The sequence below is a fragment of the Accipiter gentilis genome, chromosome 2 (assembly GCF_929443795.1).
Source record: "Accipiter gentilis chromosome 2, bAccGen1.1, whole genome shotgun sequence".
Lineage (NCBI taxonomy): Eukaryota > Metazoa > Chordata > Aves > Accipitriformes > Accipitridae > Astur > Astur gentilis.
Genome location: NC_064881.1, coordinates 31,143,157 through 31,165,361, shown reverse-complemented (window position 1 = coordinate 31,165,361; position 22,205 = coordinate 31,143,157). Strand labels below are relative to the sequence as shown.

Genomic DNA, 22,205 nt, shown 5'->3' with positions numbered 1-22,205 from the left:
ATTTTCATAATTGGTTTAAGTGACATCATCAGTTTAAAACAAACAAAAGACTTTCATTAAATTTATTTATCTTTCATCTATCACTATGATTAGCAAATTAGATCATTCCTACTGAAAGTTATTAGGAAAAACACATATATCATTCTCTCCCTCTTATTTTTTTTTTCCTTTTCAGTTGGCAGCTATCTCCAATATGACTTTCAGTATTAAAAACTACAATTTTATTTTTGTTGATGTGAGTTAAGGTGAAATACAAGAAGGAGGAGAAGGGTCCAATATAAGTGGCAGAACTAAGGGAGTGGGAAAACACTGTTATAAATCAAAATTAATTTCAGATGGCAGGAACAGGAGTAGCTCCAGAATGTGCTTTTGACATACTTTTTCATAGCATACCCTTTATAATTGTTTATGTTTCAGCAATAAGTATGCAGAAAAAAATATATTTTTTCCCAGAAAATGCTGTCACAAAAGCAATGGAACAATTGCTACATCTTCCTCTCTTCATCTTACAACAAATACACAAACCAGCAACAATTCTTTCCAAATAATATAGTTCAAGAATACAATAATGAACTAAGTGTACCCCAATGTCCTGGGTTTGGCTGCAATAGAGTTCATTTTCTTCATAGTAGCTAGTATGGGGCTATGTTTTGGATTTGTGCTGAAAACAGTGTTTGATAATGCGGGGATGTTTTAGTTATTGCTGAGCAGTGCTTGCACAGAGCCGAGGCCTTTTCTGCTCCTCACCCCACCCCACCAGCGAGGAGGCTGGGGGGGCACAAGAAGTTGGGAGGGGACACAGCTGGGACAGCTGACCCCAGCTGACCACAGGGATATCCCATTCCATATGACGCCATGCTCAGGAATAACAGCTAGGGGAAGGAGGGTAGGGAAGGGCATTTGGAGTTACGGCATTTGCCTTCCCAAGTAACTGTTATGTGTGATGGAGCCCTGCTTTCCCAGAAATGGCTGAACACCTGCCTGCTACTGGGAAGTATCAATTTAATTCCTTATTTTGCTTTGCTTGTGCACACGGATTTTGCTTTACCTATTAAACTGTCTTTATCTCAACTCAAGGGTTTTCTCACTTTCACCCTTCCGATTCTCTCCTCACCTCACTACGGAGGACTGATCAAGTGGCTGTGGGGTGCTTAGTTGCCCACTGGGGTTAAACCACAAGAACCAGCGTTTCCATGAAATTTTACACTTGGTTATGAGGCTAGATCTCACGGATGCCATTAAAATAAACCCAAACTGCAAGACTCAAGACTGTTAGGGATACTTGCCTCACCTATTTCCAATACACAGTTTTTCACATGAATATCTGTAGAATAAGATTTTTACATCAGTAGTCCTTCAGGATACTGCTGCAAGTCCATTTACTATTTACTTTGATAATTTCTAAGGGTTCTATGTTTTAAAAAAATCATACTGAACATAAGTAGCTTGCTTGCACTTGCTAGGTCCTTTACAGCTTATTCCCTCCTTTCATTTATCCATCAGTTGCAGAATGTTAAAAGCTGATTTTTCCCTCAAATTGGTCTACAGCTCAAATCTCTATCAAATATTACCTTTTCAAATAAGAACTACAGTACTTTTTCTCATCCTTAGCCTATGCACAAGAGCATTTCCCCGTAAACACTTGTATAAACCTTAATTTTTTTCTTCAAATCTCTACAAAAACCTTGTTACAATCCCTATAGATACAAAACAGAACACAATTGTTGCCTATCATGATGACCAATAAAATCCTCCTTCTTTTCTTTTGATAGTCTGCTATATTTATTTATTTTCTCATCTTACATTGAATCACAGAATATCTCAAGTTGGAAGGGACCCATAAGGATCATCAAGTTGAAATCCCTGCTCCTCACAGGATTACCTAAAAGTAGATCACAGGTCTAAGAGTGTTGTCCAGACACATCTCGAACTTTTGACCGGGTTGGTGCCGTGACCACTTCCCTGTGGAGCCTGTTCAAGTGACCAACCACTGTCTCAGTGAAGAACCTTTTCCTAATGTCCAGTCTGAATGTTAGTTCCAAGACCTTTTTTTTTTTTCTCAAGCAAAGGTGGCATGAGACGCTAACCCACCTCCTTTCTGTTGTGGAATTTGCAACTCACTGCCCCTTCCTGCTGCAAAAAAACAACTGTTTGTGGCTACACAGTAACTCAAATGTCAAAACCAATGAAGGTAAAAACTGCACTTCTGAATTCTTTTGGCTTCAACAAACATACAAAACATAGAACAAAACTCTCTCATTGATGATAAGTTTCACTTTGATTTCTGTGGGGCAAACACTGTCATTAGTATTTCTAGTCATCTACATAACATATTGCTAAAAAAGCAGCACAACATCAGAAGTTTTCAAAATAAAATGAAGATAATTTTAATAACAGTAAAAAATGGAAATTAAAGAGTAAGCTTTTTTGAGTTTATCACACTACCTTCTTCCAGGATGGGTCTCAGCACAACGAATGGGATTTCCTGCAATGGTTCCATGTGTTTGTGTCCAGCGCTCATAATCTTTATCTGGGGCAAGCAGACAACAAGTGTCCCAGGCATACTGGCCTGCCCATGGTACCAGCTTCGCACAGTCCCAGGAATGTCACCCGACACAATAGTACTTGGGGAATGCAGGCTATCATTGGGAAGGAATACGCAACAAGATTGCACTTCAAGCTGAAAAAACAAAGCCAAGAAAGATTTCTCAGAAACATTACTATTTTTCCCCCAGAGTGGAGTATCCATCTTGGTACAAAATCTCAAGTTACTCAGCTATCACAGCTGATTGAAAATAGTCTTAGCTTTTAGTTGAATTAAGAGGAAAGGTGACACAAAGCATTAGAAAATAATACATTCCTGTAAATTATGATTATGGCAGGGGAGGGAAGAAGTAGTGTGATTTTGGTCTGTAAATTTGATCAGAAAGGTATTGCCGCATAAACCAAATATACATCTATCTATATTTCAACAGCTTTTTACAAGAAGCATAACTGAGTCAGAAAACATTCTCACAATAAAGCTGAGAAAGCCCTCCTCTTTCTGCAGTTCATTAGCTTTTGTTAGCAATAGCTAAGTCTCTAGAACTGACCAACATTTTATATGCTGTTACTTTCTATAAAGACTTCTATAAAGCCTATTTCAGGGAAAATTCTGTCTTTACTTTGTAGTCAGGTGTAATGAGCACGTACAAAAAGGTTAATCATCAGGTAAACTAGGAAAAAATAGAAACTTTAGTGAAAAACTGACTTTGAAACAAATGGATAGGTACATACATGCCCAAAGAGAAAGAGAAATAAAGTTCACAAAGTTTATACAGCTTTTGTCCTGTTTTCATTGCAAATCAGAAGTAGTGCATATTGTTTCATATGTAATAGCACTTTTTTGTTCTTTATTTTCAAGCAATGCTATTACCCTGAAACATTTCTCACCATTCTGCCACCTCCACATGAGCTTCTAGCAAGGCTGAGTGAGCCCAAACCAAGAACTGAATTCATCACGACTTGTTAACTCAGAGGTCGTGTAAGCTATAGACTTAGTCTTCCTGTAAGCTATAGACTGTTACTTGGCTCTTACAAGTAGTATTCTGCACCTGGATATCAAATAGCCCTAACAGCCTGCACACTTAAAACACTCTGTTAGCAAGTACAAGCTATGATTCAGCTCATTTCTTCACACTTTTTGGAAAAGTCTGGTGTACAAAATGTTGGACACAAGATGATATTTGTAGCTGTGATAAAAGAACATTTGTTTGCTGTAAACTTACTAACAGTCTTTCAATTTGAAATCATTAAAGACATCACAGCTTAGAACTGATAACCAAGGTTTGTACTCCATACCCTCCCCTGAAGGCTAATAGTCCCTCAAGACCGCAACAGTGATTTGCAATAGAGCTGGAATTCCCCAGCACCATAAGTACTTTGCCAGGCTAGCAAGAACACAGATATTCATCTTTATTTCAGCTTTTTGGTGCCCTTTTGCTTAGACAAACTGACAAGAATTCACTGCAGAAAAATGTAAGTAGAATTTTGCACAAATAAATACATTGTTACATGAAGTCTGTGTTTGTTTCTAGTTTTAGAACTGTTTGAGTTGTACAATGAAGTTAATTACATCTTTGATAAGTAGTTTATTGATCCAAGGTTGCAGAGTGTACTTTATTTATACTGGATGAAAAGCAACGGTGTATTGTTACAGATGTAATAGATTTGTGTTTTGTTTTTTTTTAACTGGTAAATTAGTCGTGTCAATTTGCAAAGATTTTTACAGTGACACATTAGATCATTTTCTGGTCTATTAGTAATAGGTTGCAGGTCAAGGCATTTTGGGATAATGATAAATAGATGACAAAAGAACTTATGATCAGTATAACTTTTGTTTTATCAGTGCATTTGCTGAGTAAACAGTTTATAACAAATCATGCGCTCTTCATATATATATATATATCCATGACAATTAACATCAAATGCTGCCTGGATATGCAAACCATGTGGTAATAATAACCCCAAAATTCCACCAACTTGGAGAGATACTATACTTCATCACATTACCAGCAGCAGGGTCTACAGGAGATGTTTTACAAAGTACTCTTGAAAAGATATCTCAATACTCAGTAGATTTTTTTTTACACTTAATTTACTGTTCAATACAGCTTTGTACTGAAGACAAGCTCTTCAAATCATTTTTGTTTTATTCTACTTTGCCATATCAATAATATTGAAGTGGAATCACAACAGTTTCACTCCTTCAAATGCCTGAGGGAATTTCTTGTTTACATAGGCAGCTACTTTGCCATTCAATTTCAAACAACTGAATGGGAGTTGGACCATGAATTTTGGTGGGATTTACACAATGGCATCAGGTGCTCCATATGTAATATTACAGATTTGCTTACAGATATGTTTTGCTTACTTGTGTTTCATTTAAAGTTTTATATAAATAAGTGAATTTTGCAAAAAATTATTGCAGGATTTCAAAGGCCAACAGAATGAACATATGTCGAAATTCCACATTTTTGGGCAAATTATGCAATAAGAAATTGCCAAATTGGATGCACAAGGGTTCAATAAGTGCAAAATTGAATTGCACCTGTTGAACTTCTCATAGGCAGATGCTGTTTACACACAACTATCAACTTCAATGGAATTTGTGTACTTTCATCTGACAGAATCTGGACATCTGTCTAATAACAAGTTCCGATGAAGGAATAGAAGCGTGCACCTAAAATGATGGAATTATATGTTGGACAAAAGTGAGAATGTGTGTTACAGATTGCTTCACCAATCGGAAAGTGCTTTAAAATATATGTAATCCAAATTCTTAAAATTATACTACATCAATAGCATATATTAAAGCTATCATATAAATCTTTTTACACTTTTTAAATAACTGTTAAACTGTGTGTCTAAAATTGTGAATTTAATGTAAAATGTGACTGATTTATGTAACTGAATATAAATCTGCAGCAGTAAATCTTGCATTAATGTAAGGATCTGACAATCCAAGGGAAAGAAAATGAAGTAATCTGCCAGTAAGAAGTCCTCAAGCTGGGGGTCAGATCCTGTTCATGGAAACCATCTGGTTGGGACCCTCCAAGCCACACCAAACACAAATGATCTTTTAAAAAAATATCCTATTCATTAATGCTTCGCAGCTGCACTGAGTGTTACTTCATTTTTCCATGGCAACATCCTTTCTGTTTCAAGGATCTTATTTCAGTTTTGGTAGCAACGTGTTCTTTTGCCAATACTGAACACATTCATGTGTTAAAGAGAAGGAATTATTACAAATTCTTGAAACAGAATCACCCCCTATTTTCATTTCTATTATGTCAAGGCCTATACATGCTAAGTAACGTACACTAAAGATAAACCAATGAAGCAAGCAGTATTTTCCCTTCTACTTTCTATAAGTTATGCAAAACATATCACTCTAACTTTTTAGTAATATATAAGCCTAAAAAGGTGCAATTACGTTAAGACTTTTTGTATAAAGAGGAGAAAGTATTAGGTTACTGAAATAAATGGGGTATTTTTAATTCAAATTTTATAAAAAGAGAATGTTTCTCGATAGAGAGAACAGTGCAATATATACTGCAGAAGAATTAGGTCTTCTGAACTGAGGAGGGTGGATGGGAGGGAGTAAAACAAAACAAGTGACACACCATAGCTGTCCTGCACAAGTGCAACAAAGAGGGACAGGCTGTACAAGAGTCTTCACAGCCTTTCATGACAGTGAAACCATACAGACATTCCCTTCCCTAACCCACATTTTATAGCTGTATAAACCAATTAGAGGCATTCAAGATGACCCACAAGGTGACACACACATAAAGGTGTCTCCTGGGAAGTAGCCTCTCTCTGCATTAGTCATCATCCATCATATGTTCTTGGCAGAAAGGCTAATATGTTTTTCTGGAGTTTCAAGTCCAGAATATAATCTTGCAATGACTCCCAAAATTGCAAAGAACCACTTTTACACATCTCATGCAGAGGTTCTGGTGTAGTCATTGTAAGACCATACCTCAGCCTCTGACATCCAAATTAGCTCTACCCAACTAGACCATCTGCAGTTGAGCCAGACATGCACCGTTTGTTAGAATTTAAAAAGGCAGGCCAGAAATTCATGTTTTGAAGTATGACAAAAAGTAAAAATGATATTAATGGAAAGCAGAGCACATGAGTAAGAGAACTAAGAGAGCAGGCTACCTGTACAGACAAATGAGTATAATAAGGATCAGCTGCGTTTTCTTTGACCACTTAAAACACAATGTTTTAGTACTACACAGTATTCCTATTCTTTTGTGAGAAAGCTTAATTTTTAAAAGTTTTTATTTAGTTATGGAAAATTTCTTTTTTTGTCAGTTTGTGGTAAGTAACCAATTTAAGAAATCATCCTATCTCGTAACTGCGGATAGCTGTAACTGCTAAGTTACAAGTCACAGAATCTCTTCCTGACCCATGAATGAAGACCACTGTTCAAAGAACAGGAACTCTAGTCAATCTCATCCTTACGTTTCTGTTCTTTCAATCAATGTTTCACTTTGACTAAAATTTTGTACAAGTTATATGCTTTAAAGAAAATATTATTTTCAATAATTTCAGGAAACAGACTCATTTTTTCAAATAATTACAGGGATATTTAAAAGCATCTGGAATATCTGGCTGTTTCATATGTAATAATTACACTCTTATTTAGTTGGCATTCATTGCAACATTACTCCTTAATTCATTTGCTTTTAATACAGATCCCTCATTGTTCTCACTGGAATTCAGCATTAACAACCAATTAAAAATAATTGTGTCGATACTGCTCTACAGTTTTAGCAACTATTAGTATGAACAACACGTGAAAAGTGAGCATTACCCACCTACACAGTGTAGTTGCCAAAAACACTTCGAGGGTGCATATAAAATCCTACAACAACTAAATAATAAAAACAACTTTTTATAGTTAAGTATGAAGGTCTTTTCACTTAAATACTAATAGTCTACCAGAACTCCAATGCACAAAATCTTCATGCAATATTCTATCATGAGCAAGCCAGGGCTAGGGCTAAGCAAGTACCAGCTTTGGATCCAAAATAAACTTTCCAGTTACTTTGGTTCCAAACACATTTACTTACTCAAACTTCCACTAAAAGAATAATCCTTTGATGATTTTAAGTTATGAAGTTCTGTTTTATCTGACGACAACTACAGACTTTTCTGTTCTACACTCATGTTAATAACAGATCCAGGAACATGAAAATAGCTTTAGAAAAAACAGTCTAAGTGTTCCAGCATTTAACCAGACAAAATATTCTAGAAATTTTCCTTTTTCATGCCAAATGATAATAAAATATGGAAAATTTGTACAAATTTAATCTATAAATATATTTACGTGTTTAATAAAATGCATATTATGTTAATAAAATAAATATATCATACTGTACTTGAATAGAAAAACAGAGTCATAAGCTTTTATTATAGTGAGTGTATTATGTCCCAGATATATTTACAAATTACTCTGAGAAAACATGTGCCTATCACTGTCATCAACTTTCACCTCCACAAAAACCCCACTAGTTTGAACACAACCTTTTTTTTTCTACTTGGTAACAAGCAAACTTCATTTTTAGCTGGTCAGTATCTTAACCATTCTTCAAAACAAATTCACTTTGATGGTTGCTCACAATGTACGAGCACAATATCTTAGTCCTGATTCAATTTTCCCATTTATTGGGATCCAACTCTTCATCATCCTCATTATTAAGACTCAAACTGTAAGCATCATTTATATAGGGAGTCTCATTGTGCTAAGTATCACCCAGACACATAACAAAAATACAGGGCTTCCTTCAAACACCTTGCAAATTCTCTCTCTTGACTTCCCTTATCTAGCCATTTGAATCTCCAGTGATGACAACATTAACAAAGAAAAGAAAACAAGCAAAATACTCATGAAACAATGATGAAAAAGAGGGCTAAAAATGAAACAGAGTTAATAGAAAGCATCTCCTCGACTTCAGTATCTTCTGCAACCAAGTCACAAATCTGAAGTTCTCGCTCAGGCAAAACTTAAAATTTCAAACTTTCCAATATTTTGAACCCAAAGTACTTTCTGCATGAAATGGAAGTAAGACAGACACAGGTTCTGGGATGAACCTGTATACAAATAAATATACTTCTTGTTAGGAAGAAGGAATACACACGCAACAATTACTTTCTGTCAGAAATAGGAGGGTTTTTTTTTTATTTTTTTAACACAAAAACAGTTTTTGCTGCTATATGTTGGCATACCATAAAATACCGATCTCATAGAAAGTACTGTTCAAAAGGTGCAGATTATAGTAATTCTAAACTAAGGTAATTTCTAAGCAGGCATTTGATATGTACTTGGAAGAACAGAGTCCTAATTCCAGCATTTCTAGCAAATCTAGTATTTGATCATGCAGTCTTAACACTGGACTTCTAACATGGTCTTTTTTGTGTATAACATGCATATATACTGCTACATGAAAACTCTGATTTTACTGATCAGCGATCACAATCTAGAGCAATCTGGTTTAGTCGAAGTGGTCATCTATGAAAAGGTAGACAAGTAAGCAGCTGAGCCATGACTGTATAAGATCATAATGCATCATATACCCTAAGAAGGGATTTATCCTACACACTTCCCTCAAATATTTTTATAAAGGAAGGTATTCTGCAAGTCTAACTATGGATAAAAAAGTGTATAGCTATGTTTATAATACAGAAAAGTGTAACAAGCATTTTTTTCTTAATATAATTTTTTGAAGGATCTTCCCCTTAGATATATAAAAAAGTATTTCAAAAACTAATATTCTAAACCCAAAGCATTCTTTGCTTAATTTACCACAAATCTATATTTTATTTTTCATTCTCTAAGACTTCGAAACTACTGAAATAAGACAATAAAACTCAGGAGCTCCTTTAAAAACCCTCTAATAAAAAGCACTAGGATGCATAAAAAGTATCATAAAGCTTGGAAAGACATAAGTTTTTTTCCACTTCCTTTTCATCTTACCTGAAGTGTAAGGCACTTAACTGCATTCCACACTATTCCAATAAATTCCTTCATTCTTTCTTCAGGACTTCTGCAGCTTTCAGATGAATTCAGCATGGTTTTCACAGGAAGTGACAAAGGACGAGATTCTAGTGCAAATAACAAAACTCAGTTACAGAAAGAATATATAACTACGTAATATACTTACTGGTAACAAAGAAAAAAAATACTGATTTTAAATTCTAAAAGAGATTTTCTCTCACTATGGACATAATAACAGTATGTCTATTATTAGTTTTAAACTTGGCAATACAACCGTATCAGCTAAGCCTGGTGAGAAATGCAATGAAATGAAATGCCTAAACTTTTAAAACGTAAACCACTAAGAAAATATTATGAAGAATGTTTGACCTAAGCAAATTAAGACAGTTTTCAAAGTGTGATAACCTATTTGGTGACAAAATAGCAATCTAAGAAGTTTTCACATACACTGCTGCCAGTGTAATCTAAAGAAGGTTTTAGTTTTCTAAACTCATTGTAAGAAATGAAAGACAGCCCATATTAAATCACAGCCTTTGATTTGTTTTCTTTATAAAATTAGCTTAACAGAAACTTGAGCGTGCTTCCAAAAAAAGGCACAAAACTTAAAGCATTTTCTTACTTTGTCAAGCTTAAAGGTACTAAAGTATGAAACATTTCAGCAAAATTCAATGTTTTCTAGTAAAAAGAGAAATTTCTTTATATTGTTAGTTATTTAATAACATGAATATATTATTATGAAGATTTTAGATAACAGAAGCATTTAGTTGCATAGGGACATAGTAGAACTTCAAAAGAGCACTAGTGAGGAGATCAAGTAGTAACTACAAATTCATTAATGACTGTATGAGTGGTACATAGTTCCTCCTGTCATCTCTCTCAGAATATCCTCCTTCTTGTGTTTCGGGATACTCACCAAATTATTGTCAGCTTCTTTAATGTTTTCAGTTTTGGCCTACATGTTGTTGAGCTGACAAAACTGCAGGAATAAATTATGAAGTCTTCATGACTTCATTTTAAACTAAATTGAAATCAGCACAAGTGTGACAATTTACACATCCCAATTATACAGACAGGAGAAATCTGTGGCATACGAACAACAGAAAAATTCTTAAACCAAAATTATGCTATCAACTTAACTCAGGTGAGCAAAAGTAAATGCCCCTTGACATGCATCACTGGGTCTTCAGTCAGTTTTGATCATGCAAGGAAACATGCAAAGATTTAAAAATGAAACACCTGAGAGGTGAATTTCTGCCAAAAGCATGCAATGTTAATGCCACTTGAGGAATTAATTTATGACGTTTTTTCCATCAAGGCTAGCAAAGACCAGAGTTGATTAATATTCTAGACAAAATCCTTCAACAAAGAGTATTTTAAATGATCTGAAAAGAAAGAGAAGCATTAACTTTATTAAACTGATGGGGAATCAGAAGATTCAAAAAGAGGTAGTCAAAAAAGTGAAAGATAATTTTTATCACTGCCGTATAGTTAGTCCTCTCAGATATTCCTGGCTCCAATGATGGATCTATTAGAATGATAAAGAACAAAAATTGGATCATGAGAATGTAAAAAGCATGAAATTTCAGGATTGTTTGTTGTCAGCTGTGCTGGAGAGGCAAACAAGTAAATTGTTCACATGGAGAAATAGAGTGGAGCAGCTATTCCATAATATATTCTCATGTGGACACTTTTATGCCATGCAGTGAGTATTCCATCCACATGATGAATGGATTAAGTTAAAACAGAGACATTCAGTGAGGAATAGCTGTACTGCTTTAACTTCTTAGCCTACCTCAGTTCACACCATCTTCTCTGTGTAGTCAGGCCCTACACTACACATATTACAAGGTAAGAATTAGGAACAGCTTGAGTATCAAGAAATATTAAAGTAAAAGAGTTACTGGAGCATAGAACTCCAGAATACAAGTATGGGCAAGGGCAAGAAAGGTATACAAAGTCACTGTGAGACTCTAGAAATCTCACAGGCAGGAGTGCTTCAGGCCAGGATGAACAGATAAATACAATGTAAAACGACATGTTCTACAGCACAGTCAGCGGGGAATATCAATATCCTACATCACTGAACAAGTGCATTCCTCGTGAGTGGGACCTAAAGGTAGGTTTTGTTCCAGTCTCCCATGTTTTGTTCACTGGGAAACACATGCTCTGCTAATTCTCTCTCAGTTAGGGGAATCAACTTTCTAATGCCAGAAACAGCTATCTGTGAATTAAAAAGAAAATTAGCTGGCGAAAGCACCACTTGTTTCTCTCCATGTATGTGCAATTCAAACCTTAAAAGCTGATTCAAATCCCAGAAATATCCATGATTGACAACAGCTTCACTGTAGCAGCCCATACTCAACCAAAAGAAAGCCTCGAAACCCAACAAACAGATAAGGAACTATTCAACCAGAAATCATGAAAAATAGAGAAGTAATAGGAAGAGTTTCAGAGTGGAAAGAAGAAACAAGCACAGAAGTAACTCCTGAAAAGAACGCAGTCCTCTGTTCATTTTTGTCCTGTACTGTTATGTCCCAGACTTTTGTCTGAAGGGACGCTGGGACAGAACAATGTCTTCATTCCCCGCCAGGCAAGGCCATCAGTAGATGACAGTTGCTAAGAGACTGTGGGAGTTTGGTGTGGCTATCGTGTCCTTGGCTAGTCCCCTACAGTAGACATGTAGACTGGATCAGCTCCATGTGTCTCGGTATGAAGGTTAATCTCCTAAAATAATTATGCTACTCAGCTACTACTGAACTGAAAACCTAGGAACATTTCCTGGCACCGTAATCAGCCTTGTGTTGAAGCCAGGAGCCAGTCAGCAATAGCTAGATAGAAAGTATGATTCGTATGAAATACTTAAAAACTGATGAGGGGAAAAAAAAAATGGGGGGAGAGGGAGTCCTGCTTTGGGTTGTACAAATTGCATTTTTAAGAAAACCAGTATATAGGAACATAAAATGTTTCTACTCTCATCTTGTAGTCCTATATTGTGTGATTGGTATTTTTGTAAAGATATACACCACAACTATTTCAATCAACTATCAATCACTCACAGGCTGCCTCACTCACCATCAATTTCAGAACACACACTGGTAATGAACAGACTTTTTAAAAAGGACTGATCAGATCAACCAGGATTGAGCTACCAGAAGCAGCAGTTTTCATAATTCAGCTCACAATTTATGGTTAAAGTATAGAGGGAGTTCCAAGTGGCAATCCTGCAAAATTAATCATAAACGTACTCTCTTTGTAGGAGATGCCACTAAGGAAGACTTATAGGTATAAATTCTAGACAGAGGTGTCTTTCTTATATAGACATAGGCCTCCTTCTTTGTGTTTTTTTTTTTTAGCCTATTGAGAACTGGTTGCTTTAGAAGTCTGATCCATAAAATACTTAAAAGTTTTAAAAATAAAAAGATCTTTGGGGAAAATGGTGCTATTCTGTGCTATTAATATTCAGTTACCTAAGGAACACGAAAGGGAAAATAAAACTTTTGAAGTGTGAAGATTTGGGGCAAATTGACATTTCAGCAAATAAATAAAACCAGAAAAAACCACAGATTTTCCACTTCTGGGTTGAGGACTACTGATTATCTGTACTCACCACTGGTCTCATGCTTTCAGTTCCTCCTCTTTCCTTACAGCTAGCAATTTAACTAAAGGAAGATAAAATACAATGCTAACACCTTATTCCTAATATGTAGGTGGTACAGATCTGTCATGTCTCATCCCTCTGGCAAAAGACGACTCATTTCTCCTGGCCCACTGTGTGCCTCAGATACCTCACACATTAAGAGGGCAGCAGCTTCTTTCTGGTTGGAAAAGGTTATGCTGCTGCAGGCAAACCCATACTTTCAGTGATCCCCAAAAGCTCAGAGAGCTCCTAATGAAAGACAAGGTTCATAGGCAAGCACTCATGCAGCAGCCCGCAATAGGACAGTCTCTCCACCATCCCCATCGTATGACCACACTCAACGTCCATCTGTCATATGACCTCAACAAGCTGGGCAAACTTTCCTTCCCACATCACATCATCTGTCATACAGCTTCTCACACATCAGAACTGAGTTAAGCTGAGAAAAATCCTATTGCAAACTAATCATAGTTACTAAGAGGCCCTGACAGCAAAACACATGGACATTAATAGTATTTAAAAGAAGAAAGAAATCAAAGGAAAGCATGCTGTTATTACATGGCTCTTTCTGGAAAGATTTTTCCTCTGCTAAAATTAGAAGCAGTCTCCACAGTGTCAAAGATCTCATTGGGATTTCTTAATATCTATTCACATTTTCATGCATTAGATATGGCATTTTATCAGAAATTAAAACAAAAATACCAAGGTGTTTGCAACTAATGCAAGCCATTAAGGAACTGGTCAAGGGGTCTAAGGGATTAGAAATGAGATTAAAATGCAGTGGAGGAGAAAATTCAAACTTCAAACAACTCTGAAAAAAATCTAAATGGCCTACAGATATTTTTTTTTCGGAATATTAATTGGTTTCTCCATATGTAAAACAAAACAAAAACTAGGCACACACACCCCCACCCACTTAAAACTTACTTGCTCTTTTCTGTAAATCAGCAGGTTTTGGTTTCTATGTATAATATTGTGCAAAAGTAAAAATTCAGTGAAACTTGTTATATAAAAGCTTGTTTGTCCTTAGGTTTGCAGTCCAATCTTCCTCGTAAGTCTACATATTTTTATATTTGCAAAACAATAAAACTAAACTTACATGTCTATATATAGAGATATATGAAGGCATTACAAATTATTCACACTTTCGGGTATATATATCTCTGACAGCCAAAGAAACAAATTCTGTTCTCAGTGGAATGCATTCCATATAATAATTTTGTTCCATGATTTAGTATTAAAAAATTATACAGATGCAAGAAACTGCAAAAACACAGAGGAATATCTTGTTAAAAATACTTCCTATCTTAATGTACTATTTTTTCCCACAATCCAATTTAAAAATAAAAAGCCGATTTAATAGCAGGCTCATTGAAACCATGAGGTGAAGCTCAAAGCTGTATTTACCAATATTTTCTGAACCATCAGTATCTATCAGAAATGTTTCAGAAATATTCACATTTTATTTTAGCAAGTATCATAAAAGAAGTCATTCCCTAAACACCCATTCCTGGATGACTGATATTAGAATTATTCATGTAAATGAGATTTTTTTTCTAAGGATAGACTATGATGATCTGTATGTAAAAAAGTTTGCACTCTTCATCACGATGCTTGAGAATAAAAGCAGTACTTAACTAACTTAAATAACAGCAGGAAGTCCTTTCAAGTTTATAAAAATATGCAATATATTTGCCCACACACTGAATAGTCTGCATAAATAATTTCTTTACTGGGCTTTAAGCATTTTTGCATTCTACTTTACAATGGTGCAAAAATACATTACTTTTATCAATCAAGATGATAATCGAGCCACACAGTCTCTGACACCTAGCCAGAGCAAGTCCTTTACATCCAGGGAAACGGCAGCAGAGAGGTGTAGTGACTATATTAGAATGGTCATTCAATCAGTCAGCAGCAGAATGAGTGTTAAAATACAGAGGCTTTTGACTTTTTACCCAACATGCCTTTTTCTAGAGTAAACATATCAGTAAACAAACACACATGTGATATCAACATTGACGTGCAAGCAGAAAGGATCCTTCTGTGTGAAAGTGGGGGTTGGCTAGGGAATGGCTATGGTCAGCATTTTCCCCCACCAAATTCTTAACGATTGCTGCACTATTTCTGGCAAAAAATACCTATTTAGTTCTAGGAACAAAAATAAAAAACGACTGAGACTTTCGTGCAAATCAATAACAGCCATTCATTGGCAAAATTGAGCTACTATATTAGTAATTAAAAAAATGTGATATATATGTGTTCATATCTAAAGTCCATGCCTGAGTTTATCTTAATATTGCTTACCATTCCAAATAAATTTTATACTATGAAGCAAGAATTTCAGGCTTTGGATTTGCAAGAATTTTTCTGGTAAATGCAGGAGGAATTCTGTCTAGCTTTCTGCCTTTTTAACAATACATTGAAAGTTCCTTAGTCTTTTAAATATAATCTAAAAATAAACACCCACTTTTTCTCTCTCAACTTTGAATTTCTTCATACAGAAAGTGTGGTTGATATACTACATTGCCTTTGTGTTACTAATGTTTTTAAAATCCACATACTGAACTGAAGAAATCGTGCCATCATAACACAGAAGTCAAACATTTTACTAGCTATGAAAACTCACAATAATTAATTTTCAATATAGGTATGTCACTGTCCAGCCATTTAAAAGTTACTATAAATCATCTGTGCCTGGAGACCTTCCTTTTAAATAACCCTTCCAAGAACTAAACCCCACTTATAAAAATATAAAAATCCCAGTATTTTCAGGAACCCTAGGTAAATGTGCCTCAGATTTAAATTCCTGTATTTTACTTTGCCTATTTAGCATCTATTTAATTTCATTCACCTTCCCAAATAAATCATCAGTCATACATTTCACAGCAGGCATGAATAAACGATAATCATTCAGCTCATTGAGCAGAAATAGTGACCTACTAATTCAAATACTTCAGATAATCCATTGATTTCTCACCAGCCAGACTTCTCTCACATTTGCCAGTTTTTTGCATTCCAACAGCTCATTTTAGCAGGAATCTAGTTCAGCATTCTAGCTGTACTTTAGGAAAAGAAAAAAAAAAATCAGTAACTGCATCCAGTTTTGCTAAGTACAGGTCATATTCTGCCACACTGTACTCAATAGAAATTTTATTAACTTAAGATGAAAATTCAAATAAAAACACTAGCACAGCATCAGTTAGTCTAAATAAAATAGAGCCATGTCTACATTTAAAGCTTTCTCTTTTCTCCACTTCTATGGTGAAGTATTTAATAGTGGTTCAGAAATATTTAATGTGTATACTTCAAAGGAATTTTAAAAATTACTTGAGTAAAGCTTTCAAAATTGAATTACTAACGCTTCCTGTAGCAACCAAGAAGTTCCAGTTACAGTAAGTAACTACCAAATTATAACTGTGTTATTGTATCTCCACTATCACATGTTAGAAGTGATTGAGAGGAAAGGTGGGGATCTTTCTTTGCCTGGTTTCCTATGGAAAGAAGGCTCACGCAATCCTATACTCTATGCATATGCATGCAACTCCTTGCTTGTCCTCTAATTCCTTTTGCATTTGCTGGTCAGTATAAATCAAATTTGACAGGATAAATATCTCAAAGATACTGCGTTTCTACAAGCTGTGGGAAAACAAGTAAGCAGGGTAAAGAAGGTAGAAATTGGCAACAGGAGCTATGTCCTTATTAGAAATCAATTTATACAGGACAGAGACTATAAAGGTCATCTAAGAGCTTTGAACTTTGTTATGACACCATCCTCCATCTGCTTGAAATACAAACAAATAGTAGACTAGGTGTAACTTAGCACTTAGGAAACTTCAAAACTCTTTAATTATTTCTCAGTAAGAACAATAGTTCAACAGAACAAAATATCATTGTTTCAGAAACACAGGGAAGAGATTTTTCCGAACTGGAATGATTTCATGTCCTATGTTTCTCTCCATATACACACACTCTTACACACCACATACACACTTCCTGCAGAGTGAAACAATGCTGGATTCTCTTCTCAGCTTTGAACTTGGGACTGATACTCCATGGTAATACTGAAATTGTAGTGGAATTAAATGACCAGTTCACTCTCTGACCTGTGGACCTGATCAAGCTGGCCTATAAAAAAAAGCTGTCCAAAACACACTATTGTTTAATTCTCTTTTGCAAATGCCCTTTCAATCTGTCCACCAGACAACAAAATGAAGCAATCACTGGTCACGGGCACTAGACTTAGTGATGAAAAGCACTTGCCTGCTGTCAAACGGCCTGATGTACACTCAGGACATGGCTGAAATGCAGTCACCCTCTGTACTATGACCAAATACCTGGCTGTTGCACAACAGGGATCAGCAAAATTTTATGTGACAACTGTACTTTCCGTTATGGGACAACTGTACTTTCCGTTATGGGACAGGGCATTTAGTTTTCAAGTGCCTTTGTAAGAGGCTGTGGGACCTACTCCAGCTGAAAGGTTCATGACTTCTTAGATGATACATTAAATTCCACTTACCTACCTATCCTGTGGCTATAAAAGTAGTCAACTTTCAGGATTCTGAGTGAGAAAAAAAATGAATAAACTTTTCAGCCTCTCTAAAGTAGCTTCTTTCATTAAAAGCATTCCTCATACTAAAAAGCATGTGCGAGGCTATTTTTCTACTGTTACTGAAAAATTAGATGCTGTAGTCACTGGGTTACACCTCACAAGACAGTATCGAATTTGTGTCTGGGATATCATAGTTGCTTTCTAGCACTGCTTAATGTTTGATGTCACAGTAGATGTTGGTGAAATTAAATTTCAGTGTAATGCCTACAAAAAGACCTCACTAAGAGGCAGTAAAAAACCCTCCAAAACCCCAATTTCATCTTTAAGCATGGAAAATATTATTATATTTTTCAAAGTGAAAAAAATTATAATAATTTAATAACTTAATATGAATGAAATCTACAAGTTATTTTAGTAATGAATGAGCACCCACCTTGGATGTGTGAAAACAGACACTTTGGCTTTAATCGTTATTCAATAGTGTGCACAGGACAGCTTTCAAAGACTGCCCTATCGATCTACTGCAGCCCATAATATCTTCCTGTATAGGTATGCTACATATACTATACATATTACATATTTATACACACATATAGCAATCATTTTGCCACTATCCAGACATAAGAGCTATACTTCTACCTATAGCTATGGGTCTGCAAATCACTTTTCACTGAACTAACGAAACTGCTGAATTGCTGAGAATGGGAGGACAAATGGGTGGATGGAGGAATTGAGGTAAATACTACTTTTTTCAGAATATTCTTTCTTTATTACCTTGCTAGTTCACAGCCACATCATAAAAAATTTAAACCATATATTATATTATCTTACTCTGTTTTTGAAGCCTTTGTGGTTAAGGAGATTTATAAATAACTACAACTTGAGACTTAAGAACTGAAACCTTGGATTTTCACAGACAGATACTATATAAATAGTAGTTTTGCTCTTTTCCCAAGCTTCATTTTTGGCAAGGTCTCAGCAGCCATTAACTAATAAACTGAACTCAAGATCAATGTTTTAAATCATTTTACAGCTGTGATTACAAACTGCTTTCATTTAATACATAGAGTTGGTTTCTAGAAGTTCTCAAGGGAGTAACTGCTGAGATCACACTAGACTTGAGAAGGATAAATTCAAAATCACCATCAGAATAGCATGATTTTAAGATACAATCTCTTTCAATCTACAAAGACTATGCATATGTGCTTGCTATCAATGTAGAAATCTCAGATTTATCAATGTAGGAATCTCAGTTTTCTGACAACTTAAGGCATCTGTAGCTAGAGCCTTGATGGTTAAGAAATACGAGGCTTACAAGGATTGTTGCCCCTTTTACCTAGGACGCTTTTGCAGCATAGGTAGCATTATACATCCTAGACCTATAATCAGTGTGGTATTCCTAGTTTAAAAAAGTGAGACAAATAATGAAAGAAAACTGAGATAGAAAGTAGATGAAATTAAAAGAAACGTCATAAAGTGAAAAACTGTGGGAGCGAGGGACCCAGAAAAATTAGAAAGGAGAAGAAACACAGGCACTCTATTTTTAGTTTAATAAACTAGTCACTCCTTCACCATATTCCAGAACATTATATACATGTAAAGAAATGACCTGTGAAAGAAAGGATACACTGAAATTTCTCTGAGAATGAGATCTTATCTATCACACTTGCATCCATCCAACCTTTTCTAACCACTGTAACTGGTGGCTTTGTAATCAAAGCAGAGACTTTTTTTGTGACACAACATACGTGTTAGTTTTTACCGCCCCCTGTATCTTCCAGTGCAAAGCCAATTCTGAAAAACAGGGAACAAGATGAAGTCTACAGGAAAAGCTTCTAACATCGCATGAAGTTTCAGGAGGCTATACACAGAAGAAGCCTACATGGCAGTGCAGTGTGACACAGCTCCCCTTTCTTTAATTAAGGGAAATCTGTGTGGTCTACTGAAGCAGACAGATAGCACCCCTTTAAATAAATTCATTAGTATACAAGGCTTTTGCTCTCTGGCATTCATTTTATGTTTTTATTCCCCATTTTTGCACATAAATTTCAAATACTTCAGGTATATTACACCTAGTATTTTATCTCCAGAATATAACAAATAGGTAGACATTTTAAAACACAGGCTAGCCTTCAAACCACCAGTGTCAGGCACACTACGTCTTAAAAACAAACAAAATAGACCCTCTGCTATATGTATGTAGCTTCACTTAAAAAAATAGTAACTTTTTTCAAGAAATTTTTAACAGTTGAGAATTAATGAAACCAAATTTAGTATTCTCTTCTATAAAAGACTGCTTCTATTTAAAAAACCTGCTTAGTCAATGTTATCTCTTGAGAAAATGAATACTTTCACCTTTCATTTATTAGTATCAAACTTTATGGCATGAAATTATTTCAGAGAGAAGGCAAATACCTGCTTAATCACAAAACCCCCTAACATATAGGCTAAACTTATTTGATAAACTGAGTAAGTAAAGTAAGTGGTAGCTAACATAAAGGAAACCTAAAACTGAACTTTTCATTTTTGCAGCAACGTGTGTTGTACTAAGTAATTGGAAACACATCTTGGTATTGACTTCAAATTAAAAAGTAGAAGCAGCTGAGATGCAGAGACATCCTTCTTTTGCTTTTAGGATGTTATTTATAATTTATCATTTTATTTTATCATTCCTGCACTCACACACAAAACTGAAAACAAAAGCAAAACTGATATTCATGGCATTTCTAGATTTTCAACAACAACATTTTCTTTTAGTAGACTGTTCTGGTGTGATCGTTACTGCAGAAAAGATAATACTCAAGGTTCAGATTAACAAAGGCTGAAGATCAAAACTGGCTACCAAGCTGAACAGGTACCAGACTAGGACACTAATTTTCAAAACTGAAGTACAAACTACTTATGCAAACTACATGCATACTTTCATAAATTGGTAATTAACGCAAACTAACCTAAGCATCTGTTCATGCAAATAGCTGGTTTTGAATGTCAAATATTCAAATTACAAAAGTTTCTCTAGTGAATTACACCTTTGTGCTTTGTTGACAGGCACAGGTAAAATTAACCTCAAGAAGAAAAAAATCATATAATTTATGATGTTGATAAAGCAGAACAGATGATAAATATAGTTAAAAGAAGAATATACTTAGTACAGTCATTTAATTACAGTCAAAAATAAAGGAAATTCATAAATGAACGGTAAAAATAACAGGATAGATGGTAAAAATAAAGGATATTCCTAAATGTAATAGAAAGAAAACTTTGAAATGAATCTATTATTTTACTACCAATGATAACATGACAACCTACATAATATTCAGCAAGCAGATTTTCTGGGTTTAATCCCTTTTAGTCTCAAAATAACAATTAACCCTACCACTAACGGACAAGATTGTCATCTCAGTTTCAGCAGACAACATCTTGAAGTACTTCATGATTATCTGGAAATAAACACCAATGCAAAGGAAAAGAGAATTTGCTCAGTGTATTTCAGAAGGATTACTACAAGTCTCAGCTGGATAGTCACTTTTTTTTTGGATAGTGTCCTACTTTACTAATTGCAGACAGTACTATATGAATAAATAGCCCAGAAAATCCCAGAAGGCCATATCATCTTGATTTGTGATAACAAAGTTTAACTTTAGCACTCTTAAGTGGCCAGAAAATATTCTGAAATTTAATAATTTCTTGAATTCCAGAAACAGAAGTGCCAACAAATGCATTTTCTATGGGACAGTGATTTTGAAAATAGTCAATTTTAACTGTTTATGCACAAATCTTGACTTCCATACATGCCAGACTTTAAGCAATGTGAACAGACTGACTGAAATCAAAGAGATTAATCACAGTGTATAACATCAGATAAAATTATGGACTAGAATATTAAATATCAAGGCAAATAGCAGATATTCTATTGAAAGCACATCTTAATCTCATTTTAGAAAATGTGTTACATAAAACTATCAGGGTCCCAAAGGTAGCACCTAAACGAAAATGAGAAGAAAATTAAATACATGTTTCAAAATTGCAAGTCTGATTATTTTACTTTTACAAGTTGTAATTTTCTGGGGACTATTTCTTCAAAACTGAAAGTTGTTCCACAGTATTTGCACAGGTGATACTGTTCAATTGTGGACACCTGTTATTGACGAAGGTTGCAAAGGTAGAATGGCTAGTTCCAGTTAAGTGATCATACCTGTTACTGTTTTTGTTTTGACAGGACTGCTGGCATACTCAGAGGCTTGATTTGATTGCTGCCTTGCCAAAGGTGCACTTCCAACTGATGCTTCATCCTCTTTTTTTCGAGTTACTGACACACCAAGCGGAACAGTTCCTACAGACTGCTAGAAAAAGAAGCGCCTTGTGAACCACTCAAAACCAAAACGTATTAATATTGACTTATGACACTGTCATGAGAAGCATGTCTTAAACTACATATTTTGAAATGTATAGAGGACAACTTG

The 22,205-nt window shown here is 35.1% G+C and overlaps 1 protein-coding gene across 8 annotated transcripts in view; it reads right to left on the bottom strand.

Annotated features, from left to right (window-relative positions):
- Positions 1–22,205, bottom strand: part of VPS13B (vacuolar protein sorting 13 homolog B) — a 485,377-nt gene that overhangs the window by 230,322 nt on the left and 232,850 nt on the right. For 7 of the 8 annotated variants that reach the window (XM_049818749.1, XM_049818740.1, XM_049818766.1 and 4 more), the window contains 3 exons: positions 21,938–22,085; positions 9,530–9,657; positions 2,446–2,680 (listed from right to left, as the gene is read on the bottom strand). In XM_049818749.1, coding sequence (XP_049674706.1) covers positions 2,446–2,680; positions 9,530–9,657; positions 21,938–22,085 — 511 coding nt within the window. The remainder of the gene's footprint in view (positions 1–2,445; positions 2,681–9,529; positions 9,658–21,937; positions 22,086–22,205) is intronic. The other variant, XM_049818775.1, reaches the window with a different exon arrangement.